The sequence below is a fragment of the Trachurus japonicus genome, chromosome 14, assembly GCF_045865225.1.
Source record: "Trachurus japonicus isolate A0001 chromosome 14, Traja_1.0".
NCBI lineage: Eukaryota > Metazoa > Chordata > Actinopteri > Carangiformes > Carangidae > Trachurus > Trachurus japonicus.
Window position 1 is genome coordinate 27,837,944 of NC_140920.1, and position 17,183 is coordinate 27,855,126.

General features: G+C 39.9%; 1 protein-coding gene across 1 annotated transcript in view; it reads right to left on the reverse strand.

Annotated features, from left to right (window-relative positions):
* Window positions 1–15,299, reverse strand: part of opcml (opioid binding protein/cell adhesion molecule-like) — a 336,839-nt gene extending 321,540 nt beyond the window's left edge. Inside the window, exon 1 of the mRNA XM_085798699.1 lies at window positions 14,941–15,299. Coding sequence (XP_085654825.1) covers window positions 14,941–15,001 — 61 coding nt within the window. The 5' untranslated portion in view covers window positions 15,002–15,299. The remainder of the gene's footprint in view (window positions 1–14,940) is intronic.
* Between the last annotated feature and the right edge of the window lie 1,884 nt (window positions 15,300–17,183).

Genomic DNA, 17,183 nt, shown 5'->3' on the forward strand with positions numbered 1-17,183 from the left:
TGTACAGTGTTGAAATTACCGCGATCGACCCCCCCTTCCGTTATCATTCATAACACTGCTCTGATCAGCTCCCTGTGTCGCGGTTACACAGACAAACTGTCTTTGTATTTATTGTCTGATGTCAATAAAGATGCGTCGGGGGAAAAAGTAGTTTTGTTCCAGTGGTCCTACGGTGAAATCCTTGTTCTTTGCATGATGGTCTGGTGCTGCTCATTGCAAAAATAAATTGTAGCCTGTTGCAAATGCGCGCCTGGTTCTTATAAACGCCTGGGCTCCAAGTCGATTTAGCATATTAAACGCCCGGGCTAATAAATGGTCATCTACGGTACCCTTTTTTTTCTTTAATTCTTTAAAAAAAAAAATTTAAATATTTTTTGCTGTGGGCCCCTGGGCCTTTTTTGTCAGTATACCCCTTGACTTCAATTGAACCTTTCCTATTGTCAGCTTTCTATGGTGTTCAGGTCAGTTTTGACCCGAGTCTTAAATCAGCTGTAAAACACACTAAAACAATTATTTATCATCCCATTTGTTTCACATGTTGTTAGGCTTCATTATCCATGAAAAGGTTGGCTTTGCACATATGATTAAACAAATTTATGTAGTACTTTTATGCATTTGAAACCTGAAAACAGGTCACTGGAGACCCAGACACAAGAGGAAGGTTAACCATCACAATTACTCCAAAGCTGTTTAATTTAGGTGAAAATCTTGCATAGTGCCCCTTTAAATTTTACATTACATGAAAAATGAAGTAAAAAAACTAGGGCCGGGACTTTAACGCATTAATTACGATTAATTAATTACACAAAAATGAACGCGTTAAAAAAATTAACGCATTTAATCACACTTAGTTTACATTTTTTTTCTCACGTGTGTCTACGTGCGGTGCGCGAGAGAGGCGGCAGTTTGAGAGGCTGACTGGCAGAGATGAGAGCTGGTGAAACGCTAGCATGGTTATTTAAAACACCATCTCTGATCTCTGCCTGCACATAGATACACAGACACGGGCGCACGCTAAATGCCCTATATAGCGCTAATTGCTCAGCTGCAGCGCTATATCTATGACCTGTCACTGTCACAGGTGCATCTCATCTCATTATGATAGGACTTCACCCTCAGAGCTCTGTCTTCAGACTGTCCTGACCTGTCCCTGAACATCACACAGGGACAACATGGAGCTGTGTGATTGGTAACTGAGTTTTATTAATGTTTACATCAGTTCAACAAATCAGTTTATGCTACTGTGATTTAAGTAGCCCAGTTAAATACTACAGTAATCATCATAGTGTATTGGAAGGAAAATCCATTTAATCTGTACGTATCAAATATCGATTAATGAATTAATCGATATTTGATACAAATTGATACAATTTGCATCCCTAGTCTGTTGGTCTTGGTTAAGTACCACCTTGAATGCTTAAGCTTATGTATTCAGTCATTCAATGGTAGGGGAGCGCCGGGTCGATTGATACACGGGACGATTGATACACAGCGATTTCCTCGAAAACCACACAAGCTTGAGCCGTCAGATTTTGTCACTATGTTCAGCACTCAACACCGACCAATCCTGGGAAAGCTCGTGAAATTACGTCACGCCATTCAAAAGTTATTAGCGCGAACCTGTTTTTGACTACGGAAAGTAAAATCTTACATGCGGTAGTTTTTTTGTGATCAAAAGTTGTATTGTGTGTTTCATGCAATAATAATATGACCTAACAACAGATGAATTCGTACATAAACAGGTCCTAATGTATGCAATGTCATAGTTTTGAAGTTTAAAGGCAAAACAGGTTGAAGTGTCAGTAGTCGCTGCAGGGACGATTGATACAGCTGTTTCAACTGTCCCTCACGCCACCGTGCGTAGTGATTGTTCACACTGCGCGATCAATAAATCACCAAATTAATACCCTATTGTTCTGCAATGAACAACAACCGATTTGAATGAACAACATGTAGGTAATAAACACCACATATTTTTAATGAACAAAACGTGTTTATGACATGAATCAACAGATATTCAGCAAAATGAGGGGAAAATGGGGCGCATGACGTCTGTCCGACTACCCATTTCTCCGACTACCCATTTCTCCGACTCCGACCATACATTTCTTTATTTTTGCGTCATCAGTCCGACCTCCCACTTCTCCGACTTAAGTAGCCCTAACCCTTAACCTTACCCTAAACCTAACCTCAACACTGTAGAATGGGTAGTCGGAGAAATGAGCCGTCGGACTTGTGGGCAGTCGGACTGACGTATGCTCCCCGGGAAAATGCCGAGGGAAAAATAACAATATGTTCAACTGTGTATCCATAAACATGACTTAGGACAGGGAAATAAGTAAATTAAATGAAAATGCAGTCGTCCAACAACTCGTACAAAAGAAGAAAGGCGAGTTTAATCGAAATGCGGATCCTGACAATTACGCACGGGACAAAAATATTTATTTGACCTATTTATATTGTGAGAAATTATGTGACATTTTGGCAATAACGAGTCCACTAGTATGTGATCTGATATGCTGCATAAAAACGAGAGTAATGTCAGTAGTTTCTGTTTAAAACATGCTGTTTCAACCGTCCCTCCTCTGTGTCTCAAACGACCCGCATAGGTGGGGCGTTTGAGACAAATGTCAACTTACGTTCAAAGTTATAAAACAGCGCGATCATCCAACATATGTGTTAAATTACACTTGTAACTAAGAGAATACACATGTGAGTTGTTGATCACATGATAAAAATGTTTGTGTACATAACGTCATCTTTGAAAAAGACGTTTAAATGAAAAGTGTATCAATCGACCCGGCGCTCCCCTACACTAAAATCTATGTGAAAAAAAAAAATGCTTCTCACTGCCCTCAGATCAAATATTTGTATGCGATTAATTGCGATTAATTAATTACAAAGCCTCTAATTAGATCGATTAATTTTTTTAATTGAGTCCCGGCCCTAAAAAAAACAAAACAAACACCTTGAATCATAATTATATATACAGTAGTGTGGGTGCAATGTTGTCTGAGTTTTGCGTTCCATTGGGGTTAACAGCTAAAACTCTTGAGTTTGTCTGATATTTCTGAAGTGTGAAAAGCTTTGCATTAACTTACAGTGCCAGACTCTGAATATATCGCAAAAGACACATGAATGATGTAATCTGCAGGAGAGGTGACAAGGCGATGAATCGTCTTTCCATCTCTTTTCAGGAAGTAAGTTGTGTCAATGGTGAGTAATACGAGTCCATAAAATTTGACGTTTTTCACATTTCAGTGAAAAACAACACCACCAACAAGCAGCAGCACTCACAAAATAACTTGAACCATGCTGGGCTTCAAACTGTTTTCAAACAGAACTTCCTGGATTCTTCTGTGTGATAAAGGGGTTGGTGCTTAGCGTGATTTATAATCGCAATTTGGGTTAAGTGACATTAGATTGCATAAATATAAAGCAGAAGCGGATGCTTGCGCTGATCATCAACATTAACTGAAGCTTCATTTTTAACCACTTTGATTCACTGATAATTGCAATCCATCAACCGGAGTTTTTAAAATTGAGGGGAAGAACCAAGTAGTGATGTTATCTATAATCAAGTCATTATGATTAATGGCTCGATCAGGTATTATTAATAGGAGTCACACACACACTGACAGATTCCCACACATCAGAAAATTTGAGGGAGATTTGACCCAAACTTATAGGAGCAGCCTTGAGGGAAGTATCATGCTGAGGAATGATTAGAGAGAGGAGCAGTTTGCTTCAGGCATCAGTCTGTCTGAAGGATAACACCGGTGCTAAAGTTTTTTTCTGTTTATTAATCTCAGTGGAGAGTCCAAACCCGCCCGTGTACTACTGTTGTACCGTCTTTGTCACCACAGGTGCGCCTTGTCTCCAGAGTCTCAAAGAAATCGATGTCCCTGAAAACCTCTTTCTTCAGCTGCAACTGCTCGCAGAAACAAAGTGCTGCCTTCACTCATGTAATACATCATGTTGAGCAGCACAGGCACAGAGCTAAAAATTAGTTTCATTCTGCTGTACTTGAATTTGAAGAACACATTTGTCCAGCGGAGGAAAATGAAAGAAAGTGGAAATGTGCCATGGCATTGAAAATTGCTTTTTAGACAAGGCTTGAAAATGGTTTGAGAGGATAGTTATGTTCACAAATTCAGCAGCAGTTTCTCTGTCTGTCTGAGTGGTTTATTCTAAAGATTAAATACAAATATAGGCCATTATTTCAGGTAAATTCACACTGATTATGTGAATAGACAGTGCAGCACATTCAGTTAGGGTAAGGGTTAAGGGGTCGCCACATCTTTTCTTGAAAAACTGACCTGAGTACACTCAATTTATTTCATTAAGGACACAGGATTGGAGTGTAACCAGCACTGTTTCGTTTCATAACAATGGACACAATTCAAACCATGATAAAGGTTACTGTAATTTTCCTCAAAATGTACACTTGTAATTTAACAAGGTTGCCAGGAGCTACCTTGCACAATCTCTTGGTAAGTTTGGTCAGTCTGATTGAACACTTGTTGATCGACCTGCACAGTCATAGTTCAAGTTAGTCACTGTATGGCATTATAAATAAATCATAAAAAAGTCCTTCAGAGCTGATTTAAACAGCCATATCTAATCACTAGACAAGTGTGAAGGTGTAGAGCCACAGCCACACACACACAACCTGAGTGTGTACAGTAGGAATACATGTGCACTCTGTGTACATATGTCCCCTCGTAATTGTATTTTCTGCCTCTTATTACAATTTTATTAGTTGTGCATAATTACATAGTTTCATTTTTCACAGATACCAGACGGCCTTAATCTGAAAGCGTTTAGGCTTCACTGTTAAAGCTGCTTAGAGGCTGAAAGCAATTTTGCTCCCTAATGGTGTTTAATTAAATAAAAATGAGCTGATAAAGCAGTTTTATGTCACATTATTTGGAAATGTGTGCCTTTTCCATGGCATTATGTATCAAAGGGTGACAAAATACACACAGTACTCAGCAGTTCTCGTAAACTGCAGAGGCCTGAGCAACCTGCTGCTAAGGGACCATCAACGGTCCCCATAATTACTCTTTGCCCATTAATGGAAAAGAGAAGAGGAAAATGGAGTCATACAGTAATAAATTATAATAATATCTTTAGTGCTTCTTCGCCAAGTCCATACAAAGTAATTATCACATATGATGTAGCCTTAGGGACTTGCTTTCCTATCCAGGACCTCACACTTGGCCTGGTTCTGGAGCCCCCACCACCACCACCATCCCGCCTGCATGTTCCAGATATAGCTGCTCCTAGCACCACATGCTGCCCAGATCATCCTCCTGTATTTCTCAGGTTTACTTGGCAAATTCAGCTTGAATGGGCGAGCGCCTTTCGAATCGGCCCAGACGTTCATCCACCATAACGTCTGGATAGGGATTGTAAATGAGTGGCAGGCGCTCCACCCACCTGTCCAAACCCTTCTCTGATCGTAGCGAGGCTGTCGACTGACAACAGCCGAGTTGGGGATCTCTATTGTCAAAATGAATCACCTGTGACAACATTTGAAATGTCTGCACTTTCATGGTGTTAGGAAGGAAATGCCCAGCCAGATTCTGCATGCTATACTACACAAGAGGTGGATTAAGTTCTGAGGCTAGTTTCAAATAAATGTTAAATAAAACTCCTGTTTTTCATGGTTGATACAATGCAATATGACTATTTCTTACACTGAACAACAAACTCATTTTAAGCCAAATTCATTAGACATCATGCCTGAGAACAATGTTACCGTGGTAACATGGTGGTCATACATCTGTACTGAGTAGTACACAACATTTGTGGTTTGCGAACATTGCCAAGACTGCAGCAGGTTCTATTCTGTATTTAATTGTTTCACTTATTTGCAGAATTTCAAAGTAAAATGTCCTGGCAACTGTTTAATTCCTTCCTGCTGAGGTAAATGCAGCTGGATCCGTACTCACTGCCCTGAATCATCAACAGACCCATTTATGTTTGGATGTTTGTCCAATACACATCTCTGCTCCATGTTTGTTATTTAAGGCTGTGGGTTAATGAGAACATTTGAAGTCATTGACCTTGAATATCTGTAGCTGCTCCTCTCAGGGTTGACCTGAAAATCTGGATATATTCTTGTTCTTTGGCCTGGACAGTTACAGCCTCAGCTGTTTTTTATACATCTACGTGTTGGAAAGGGGCTTTTTTAAAATTATTATTACATGAAATACAAATACACACATAGTATTGATACTAGATCAGTGGTTCTGAACCTTTTTTGGCTTGTGACCCCATTTTGACATCACACATTTCTGCATTTTATTTGAACTTGATTCATAATCGAGAAAGTGAAAGTATAGATACAGTTGTTTACGACTGTGAGTGGTGTTTTTAATCATAATTTTAAAAAGAACAACAATTAGTTAAAATAATATTTTTATCAGTAATATTTTTTTATCAATTACTAGACATTTCAGGCGACCCCATTTAAATTCCAGGCGACTCCACGTGGGGTCCCGACCCCAAGGTTGAAAAACACTGTACTAGATGAATGAATGGAAGTATCAGTGTTTTTTTGCAGATGTTGAAAATCAAGGGACACCTTTCATCAGCTCATCGTACATTCAGACTGACAGCCAAATTTATTCCAACAAAGAAGAGCAAGGTATATATGTATGTTCCTGCAATGCAAACACACACTGTCTTGCAGTCTTTAACTCACTGTCATAGGAAAATGTTTGCAGTTTTATTTCACAGTCAGCTATTTCTCTTTAACCCTCCACACACACACACACACTCACACACCTAAAACTCTGTAAACAACCTTGTGACCAAAAGAATACTACTTCACATCTTCAAAGTGGTGGCTTCTCCCAGCCCTGGCAGGTATGCTGCAGCTGCTCAGTCAGCTGATGTGAGATAAACAGGATCTGGGCAGCTCCCAGGTGTGAAGGTAACATATGTACAGAATGTGAAGCAGGGTGCACACCACAGGAAAAAAAAACACACATACACATATACTCAAGCATGTGTTTGTAAAGTACTGTATGGACAAAGAGCCAGAAGCTGATTAACACAGCTTTGCTTAGTCTGGAAACAGGGAGACAGCTTACTGGACTCCTTCCAGAAGTAAAAAAAAAAAACAAAAACAAAAAAACACACAGCAGCATGTTTGAAAATCACCAATTAACATCTAAGTTCTCATTTACTTAATGCATAGACCATGTAAAAAAACAAAACAAAAGAACAAGCCTCAACATACTATACCTTGGCTGGGTGCAGTAACTTCCAAACAAAGCTGTTGCCAGTCACTCACTCAGTCACTCCTTAAATGAAATAATGAGCTTTAGATGTGTCGTTAGGCATAGTCAGATTGAATGAATAATAGGCATCAATACTGCATTCAGAACTAAAATGGAAATTTCAACATCATCTCACCTAACTGCACAACACACAACTGAGCTGTCTCAGTGTTTGACAACTTTGTGATTGCTTCCTATCACATGTGTAATTTTCTTCATCCAGTTCCAGAAGCTGCCTGCAGACTTGTTGGTTTTTTTCCCGATCTAAAATGGAGATTTTCCTGAAAATGTAGGGTTTTTTTTTATTTCCTTTTCAAATGGGTTTAAATGAGGCCACTTTGAAAGATTCAGGTACGTAGCCTGAGAAGGGGACTGGTTGTTGATGGCGAGCAGAGATGAGCTCAATATTGCTAATGGCTTCTTTAAGTAATTTGGGAGGCACAATGTCAAGGGGACACATGGATGAATGGGTGTGGGGGGAAAAATATCAATCAAATCACAGAGGAAGATGGGAGAAAATTGATCTAGCAGGGCGGGGTGGAGTGGGGATGGGGGTGGGGGTGGGGGGTTGTTGCATCTACAGAAAGGATAAAAGTTTACAATCATTCCAGTGAAGGAACATGGGTCATTTAAAAAACAACCCTGGCATTGTTTGTGATGATGAGATTGTTGAAATGAGTAATTTTTTTTCATCCTTAACCCTGTAAGACCCAGTGTTGCAGAATTACAACATTTTTGATTATCCCCAAAAAACGTCTAATTCTTTTTTTTTTTTTGGTTCAACCACATTAACATGATCATTGGGTCCTATAGTTTGTTCTCACATCGCGATTGGATCCAACATTTGTATATAAGTGCCCGCCCTCAGGTCAAGAAGTCACACAACCTCCAATTTTTTGATCGAGCAACATCCCTTCGATTCACTGGACTGGATTCATCTAATTCAAGTAAGTAAAATGCTTTGAATATTTTTTTTGTGTTTATTACAATGTCTAGAACATGAACATATATAGTTTTTGTGGAAAATATGCCCTACATTTTATTTAGAGCTTGTTTTATAGTTGTTGCAATATTACAACGCTGGGTCAGAGTGGTAGCCAAAACAGCCTGTTTTTGAGAGGAACTTCAATTGAAATTTTCACAATATAACTTTAAACTACACATGATTTACACATTCTAGCCTTCAGCCTTATATTGGATTACATGTTTACACATTTGTATTGTATTAGAAACTAAAGAGCAAAGATATATTGCCATATTTAAACATTTTAATTTACTTAATTTCTAACCACCTTCAACACGCAGTATTTTCTCCTTATCACAGAATGCAGGACTTTCTTACAAAGAAATTCAGTTTGTGCATGTCTGCCCTTTGTCTTAGTCTCTATTGATAAGAAAATGTTCCTAGCAATTCATAGTCAAAGCAGGGATGCTCCTGGTGCATCTGTGGCATTGTCCTGGAACAGGTGTTAATGTTCATGGATGTAAGGTGTGGTTGTAAGATGGAGGCTACATGCATTTCCTATTACGATGATAATCACAGTCTCCAATAGGTCAATAGGTCAGTATTGTGTGACCAGTGAAATGTGTGAACAGGCTACTTCAGTGCAATTTGTAAACACTTCATAATGAAATCAGTCTCCCCACCACCCCATCTTTCCTGTTGGCCATCTAGAATCTAGTAAGCATGTGTGCTATTTGTATATACATTTGTTTCATTTTTATTTTTTCCATTTCAGAATGCCACCAGCAAGGAGAGATCATCGGTACAGCGTGCAGGATGTAATTGCCATCGTCCAAAACGGAGAGAGGACATGGGACATGTGGACATGGATTTCGACGACACTGATGCAAGTGACGAAGAATCCGATAGCGATGCCTGTGTGGACAAAGAAAACCAAGAACCTACTGATTGCCCAGCCAATGTGGACATTGAGCCCCAATCAAACAAACACATCATGCCCCGTGACAGATGTCGCAGGCAAAAAAAAAAGATTTTATCAGTCCCAATACTGATTTTTCTGGTCCAGCTCTCACTGATGATGTCAACTCCCTCCTCACACCACTGCAATACTTCCAAAAGTTTGTGTCAGAAGACATGGTTGAAGCTGTGGCAACAAATACGAATGAGTACATCATTCAAAAAGGTATACTAATACCCAAAGCAAGTGTGATGCTGTGAGACTGGGTTGGATGTCTGCCTCTGTTTTTCAGAGGACAAGAACTGCTTCTGGGACTATCACTGTAAATAATATAAATAAATGTCAAAGTTCTTCTTGTTGGAATAAATGACTCTTCATAACAACATGACTGAGATTATTATTCATGTTATATACTGGCTTGGGAAAAGCAAAACCCTGCAAATGAATCCTTAGTTCTGTATTGCTGTTCAGACAATGAGTGGAAATACAGGAGATTCTGCTCCCCATTAAGCCCAACGTTGCAATATTACAACATTTCCGTAAAACCTTACTAAAACATAAAATTTTTGAAAACACTCCATTTTCAGCCCCAAAGGCCTCCTACAACAACATCTTAATGGTTGAAAAATTTTTTTTTTGCGTTTTTCTATATTTGGGTTTTACAGGGTTAAGTTTTTTTTCCATTTGGTGAAATCAACAACTCTTTGTTTTGAGTGTAGCTGACAGCCAGCTGCGGTTTTTCCTCCTACGCTCTGCTTGTCTACTCTCCTCACAGAGCGGATGCCATCATTTATCCAGGAGGATGAGGAGGATTTATAGGCTGAATTGGTTTTAAGATTTTCTAAAGCAGATGCAGTTATGTCATTAAAATGGTTAAACCATGACCCTCTTTGATTCAACACACAAAAAGGCTGTAGTTACTGACTTTAAACAAGATGACATTTTACAGCAGGCTTCTGGGTAAAAAGAGCTGAAGGTAATACAGTATCAAATAAAATACATTTTTAATCATATATAAAATGTCCAAATTGTAGTTAAGTGAATGTCATTCTAAAAGGTGAATACTATGGCCATGATATGGATATATGATGTAAATACAGTAGGGCCATGATCTGTTTAGAGTTGGCACAGTATAATGTATCAAAGCATTATTAAATATGAAAGACTGAACAATACTGGGAGGCTGTGGAGGTCAAAGCATGTTTGGCCCAACATAGAAAACACCCCCGCACATTTACTCCACCACCAACACCAGCATCCTGGACTGGTGGAACCATGTAGGCATGACGGCTCTGTGGGTTCAAACTCTGACCCTCCCATCTGCTGCCTCAGCATCAATCCAGATCAACCAGATCTTCAACAGCCCGGTGTTGGTGAGTCTGTGGTCACTGCTGCCTCAGGTTTCTGTTCCTGGTAAATGGAACCTTTACGTCTGCTGTTGAAGTGAGTTCAATCCACTCACGATCCAAGAGCGGTTATCTAGTTTACTGCAGTGTTTCTGTTGGTCACTCAGCCCTCCTCTGATCTCATCCTGATATGTGATCTGAATCTTCTGATTGTATGTTTTGCACTACTAAATAATAAGCAGGTGTATAAGTGGTATTATTTATTTCTTCTTTGTTTTGTGTCCCAGCTACTATTGGTAATGTGGTATTTTTTTAAGTATAGTTTTTATTGAACTCTTGGTTTAAATCTTATGGAGACATATCCATAAATTGGTCATTTATTTGGGATTAATGAAACAATACTGTCTGGTTTTGTGGTTTTATCTCAACAGGTGACAGTGTGAACAGACAACAGCCATCAACCACCTCTTAATATGAAACAATTATCTGTTATACCTCTGTTTCTGATAACTGTATGTTGGTCACTTCCATTGTTGTGACTTCCATAGTATACTACCAGCTTTCTTATGCACTTCCTTACTGCTACTACGTACCACATTTGAGCAGAAATAGAGATTGACATGGAACTAGGATTATCACATCTATGCCTTCATTTTGATCTCATTTATATTTATGCAAAGTATATCACTCCAACTTGCACAGCTGTAAGCCTATTGTGGTGACAACATCTTGCCATGATCACATACACACACACACACACACACACACACACACTACAGACAGTGCAGTACACAGCAGGTACGTAGAATTGTAAAATACAGGACATAGTAGGCTGACCTATACTCAGACAACAGAGACAGAGGCGACAGAACTGACGTCAGAACACACATCATCTAATACTTCACCAGCTGTGCTGCTCCAGACTGCTAATATTCTATTTCTGAATATTTCTGTTTATCATCATTTCCTTTCCCATGTTTTTTTTTTTGAGTTCCATCAATCCAAGAGTACATTTACAATTAGGCTGGGGAAATGTTGTTTTTCCTTCCAGGGCCTATGAGTTATATATTATAGTATATTATACACCTTAACTTTATTGCTTTAATATCTTGTATCATCACCATGTATTATGATCTTCTTTTTATTTGTGCCCTTTTTTGGAACTGAAGGAAAGTGTGAATTGGTGCTTTACTTTTGCTTAGAAGTAAATGAATCGAAGGTAGATGTTATAAAAGAGAAAGACGCACATACATGTATAGATACATAGAGAAGTTGCATTATGTGTTTAGTAACAGTAATAGATTAGATAATGAGTGGCTCTTGTGAATGTACCCTAGGAGAATGTGTTTCCTGTTCACATTTTTCCTGTGAGAGCCTTACTTAAAGTGAAATTCCGGCGTAAGTGTAAACCATGGTCAAACACACCGTAACACCGAGTTAGACCCCCCCTCGAGAGATCAATTTGCCCGACCGCTACATTCACGAGATCCACCAACTTCAGCAAATACCGCAATATCGCCACACACGGCGCTGTCCGGATCCACTGTCTGACCGCAACCAAAACGCCACCATTTGCCCAAAATAATGCTCAGAACTGCACCAAATGTCATCAATAGTACACACAGGGTCCCAGCACGTAGTACGAGTTGTCAAACATCTGCTAGCTTTGCCTGTTTTCTTTAGCAAGGAGATGCAACTCAACTCACCTACTTCTCCTCCGGGAGCCGCTTGTTGGTGAGGAAGCCCTGACGAGTCGATCACCGAGTGCACCGGAGTTCCGCAGCTCAATCAACAATTACCTCATGGAAATACAATCAGAGTTTTTTTTTTTTATATCTTGCATATCACTTTATAACTATTATTATCGAGTGCTGGCCACGATATAGGCGCAAATGAGCATTTTTAAGAGCTGCGGAACTCCGGTGCACTCGGTGATCGACTCGTCAGGGCTTCCTCACGAACGAGCGGCTCCCGGAGGAGAAGTAGGTGAGTTGAGTTGCATCTCCTTGCTAAAGAAAACAGGCAAAGCTAGCAGATGTTTGACAACTCGTACTACGTGCTGGGACCCTGTGTGTACTATTGATGACATTTGGTGCAGTTCTGAGCATTATTTTGGGCAAATGGTGGCGTTTTGGTTGCGGTCAGACAGTGGATCCGGACAGCGCCGTGTGTGGCGATATTGCGGTATTTGCTGAAGTTGGTGGATCTCGTGAATGTAGCGGTCGGGCAAATTGATCTCTCGAGGGGGGGTCTAACTCGGTGTTACGGTGTGTTTGACCATGGTTTACACTTACGCCGGAATTTCACTTTAAGCCTCGTCCGGAGGATGAATGTAAGGTAGTAAAACTCTATAGGCTAGATCCTGTCTCATGTTCATAGATGCAAAACATGAACTGCGTATGTTAAACATTTATAGGAATTGTTTAGATTAACAGATACATGGATTGTTCATGTTAATGTCGAACAGTTAATGCCTATTATGGTAAGCTATATCCTTATGTTGGCAGAAGGTGGCGTTTTGGAGTTAGAAAGTATACAGTATATGATCATGGTTTTGAGCCATAGGGAAAAGATCTCACATTGGTACCAGAGATGCTTCTGCATTTTTGGTACACTGTTCTTCTTCTTGTTAATAAACTTCTTTTTGAATACAAATGAAGGCGTGTCGGCGCACATCAATATACCACATTACAAAATGACTTCTGATGAACCATCTGCTTTGGATCTGATCAGGCTTTCATATTAAATGATAAGAGCACGTGCGGTGCGTGTTTGTTGTCAGTCATTAATGATGTCAACAATATGGCGGAAATACACCCAACAAGAATAAGCCTCATGCAATTACCATGAGTTGCAAAGTGAAAACAATATTTTTCAAACAGTGATACAGAGCATCTTCAGAAAAAAAAGAGAAACAATTGTGTTGTTTCCCAGCTACAAGCTCCAACAGTGTGAGGCAAGACCTCTAGTGAGTACACCTCCTACTCACAGTGTGATAAGTGCACTCCATAGGCTGAGTAATGTCACTACTCTCTGATGGAGATGTGGCACCAGATAGACAAGGTGAAGAAAGCCATTGATCTTTGCCTAATTGAAGTATAATAAAACAGTCAAATCCATCAGTCCTGCACATAACTGTCAGGCCCCACATCCGATTTGTCTCCCTCCAGTCTGCTATGATGTTGCTCACTCACTTACAGCATTGTGTGATATGTTAGATGTGTTTCTCTGAAGTCTGAAGTCAAGATAAACCATGTGGGCGAGTTTCTTTCCTTCTTTTTTTTAACACTAAATAACTTATAATTATGAACTGATCACTCTGTTTGCTCCATCTACCTGTTCACAGCATGTGCGTGAGGTTTAAGGTTAAAATACTTAGAACGTGTTTGCAGGACTTGGAACATGAGTTGGAAGAATAAAAAACGGTAAATGAATCACATTATTTCCCTGTCAGACTCCTTTCACATAATCTCCTCCACGTAATCCCTTTGAGGGGGGAAAATACATTTCTCTCACTTCAGGTGCTCGGGGCACATATTTGCATTTTCAGACGTCAGGCTCATTTAACATAATTTCGGGACACCAGGCTCCCCTGCGCCATTCACCAGGAAGCTGGTTTAGCTCAAGTTTTCCCTGTCAGGCTGGTCTTCCCTTCAATCTCTGAGCGAGGATACTGAGACGAGAAGTAAAAAGGGCAAAGGTGGCATTATATAAGATGCACATGCAATGCAAACTGCCTTCAAACTGCGCTCCACTAATAAAACCACAAAGCTCAACTGCTCCACTGATCAACATATATTGTTTGCTTACATATAATACTTTATCATACACATAATCCTTCAATAATATCGATTTCTGCAAATATTCTTGGGATTAACTGATCAATACTTCTTTCGAAAGCAAACAGAAATTGATTTTTACATAAATGCCTACAAAAAAATCATTGCATTGATAACCCAGGGTATAAGATAGTGAAGCTGTCTCTGAGTTTTTAATTTACTCTGAAGATTGATTTTGTTCCTCTAGCAGGGACTCCTTGACATTAAAGCTGTGTCATCTTTTTTTAAGACAAGTTGACAAGTGTTTGAGGTGGAAGGAACTTTATCTGCTCCTTGTTGGAGACTCTACAGCACGGAGTGAACAACATAGAGAGCTCTTTGCATAAACTTAACATCTACTTCTCATCTTTGGTTTTCCCCCCAACAGATCTTCACAGGGTCCCACTGACAGATTAGTTTCAGACAGACACCACAAGAAGAAGAAGAAGGGACGTCTCAACAGAGCACCACTGTGTGTTGATAGGACCCACAGAGGAGGAGGTAGAGGGATGTAAACATGGACATACGAAGAGCTCAGATGGGGGAATATAAGAAGTCTTACCTGGGAACACGAGGACGGCAAACACCCATGACAGGATGATGAAACATACCGAATTATACATGCTTCCAAAAAAAAAATAAAGTGCTGATTCTGATCTGCTTGATTTTTTCTTCTTCTTTTTTTTTTTTAAAGATGCTCTTTTTCTATCTTCCCACAACCAGGCTTCAAAGAGCTGCTCTCAGCTTTTTTCCTCTTTCTCTTCCCTTTTTCCTGAATGTCAGTTTGAATAGCTTTTCATCCCCACTTGCAGGTTGTAGTGAAGATTGCTTTAAATCCAGTGCAAGTAGTAGTTGGTGGCACGCACACACAGACACTGGCTCCTCACGTAGTATTCGATCTTCCTCTCCTCCACGTACTACAGCGCACAGAGGGACCAGCACTCTGCAAGATTGAGGGGAGAGGGAGGGGGGAGGGCAGCCTCCGCTCGGATGCCATTGGCTGACGCCTGTGTCGATCACCCGTGAACAGTCCTAGCTCTGTTTTTTCTTTTTTCCTCCTTTTTTGGCTGCTTTGAATCCACAACCCTGCTTTCCTTTCTCTGCCCTCTGACAGAAGTAGAGCAGGATTAAAAAGATGATTGAGGACTAATATTCAATACAGGCTAAATAAAAAAGCCGCCTCCTAGTTAATATAAGAGGTGATCTGGGATTATGGAAATTTTCTGAAAATGATGTTATTTCTGTGTGATCTGGGACGACATGGGCATGTTTTAATGAAGGCTTATGATGGACTGTCAGAACAGCGTGGACTGCTGCATTCAACTGAAGCATATCCAGGACATGTTTGTTTGTGGGGAACATAAACACTGCTAGATAACAAGAACCATAATGAGATGACTCCCCATGTGAGATGACATTCCCCCTTAAACTATACTCCTGCTGCTGCTATTTTGGGTAAAGTCAAGTCATTGTAAAAAAATTCTGCTAGATGTACAGTGCTTAAACATGTAATATACTGCTACGCTAAACAAACAGCTTTTGGAATTTAAAAAGTAAGGATGTTTTCACACCTGAAAGCCTGAGCCAAGGTTTGTTTTTGCTACATTGTATACATTTGATTCTGGTTTCACGCTGCATTAATGCAAATGCACCAAAAAACTTTTATAACATAGACGTCTAGTCCTCATTACCTACTGTACTCATGCTGCATCTCCCTACACTTGACATTAATTGGTTCGTAAACAGGCAGTGTTGTGCTTGAACGGGTTCAATGAATGATCGTTCATGAACTCGTTCATATTATGTGCAAACATGTTCTGAACGCACTGTATTTCCACTTGATGAATGTTACTGTGAGTTCTCTCACAGTATGACTTTGTTCAAGAGTGTTCCAGAGCCATACAGCCTTCCAGGCCATTCTAGTTTTGGTTCGGATCAAATGGAAAGTCTGAAAGTCCGGAACAAACACGGTACATGTGAAAGTACATGAAAGTACAGTGTTCATAAATGTAGCTCCAACCCAGCTATGGCAAAACACAAAGTGAATGGTCCGTGTTGGTTTGTGATCAAGTGATGTTATGCACATAAAGTTGAATTTTGATGATTATATCCATCTATTTACTACCTACTACCTATTTACTACCTACTGACAGCATGAGGACAGGGTGCCACTTTTCATGAAACCTTTCCAATTAATTATGTACTCCTTAATAGCCTTCATAGTATTTAATTACAGGCAACAAGGACATCTGGTGCATGTGTTGACAGCAAACTGCAAACCCTTTATATCTGCCACCAGCTCTGCATCAGGGATTTTTAGGAGACAATAGTCTGTGATATATTTGAATGTCATGGAGTTGTTTTTTGTTTTTTGTTTTCAAAATTCTTTTGTGTCCATTTTTTGGAATATTTGGAATCATTTGGTTAGCTCACAATTTCAAATTGTGCATAAAGGAACCTAACAGAAATGTGGTCTTTTGTTAAAGCTCACTGAGAAGCTCTATTTTGAGTTGCCAAACCAATTTGTCCATATCCTTGACATACTTTCCATTGGTAAACCACAGCAGAGTGAGGACTGGGTACATTGCGGCTCCCTTTGGCTGATGGGGGTGGGGTATAGACGGGTGGTTGAGTACAACTAACGGCTCACAACAGTTTTCCACTGCCCAGCCGTAGGGGGTAGCAGTGAGCCTCACACAAGAGGACCCTGCACAATAAGTGTTTAGTACATGTACAAATTTAATCACCTTATCAAACTGAGATAACGACACGCAATCAGAATTATCACTGATAAAATCAGGGGTC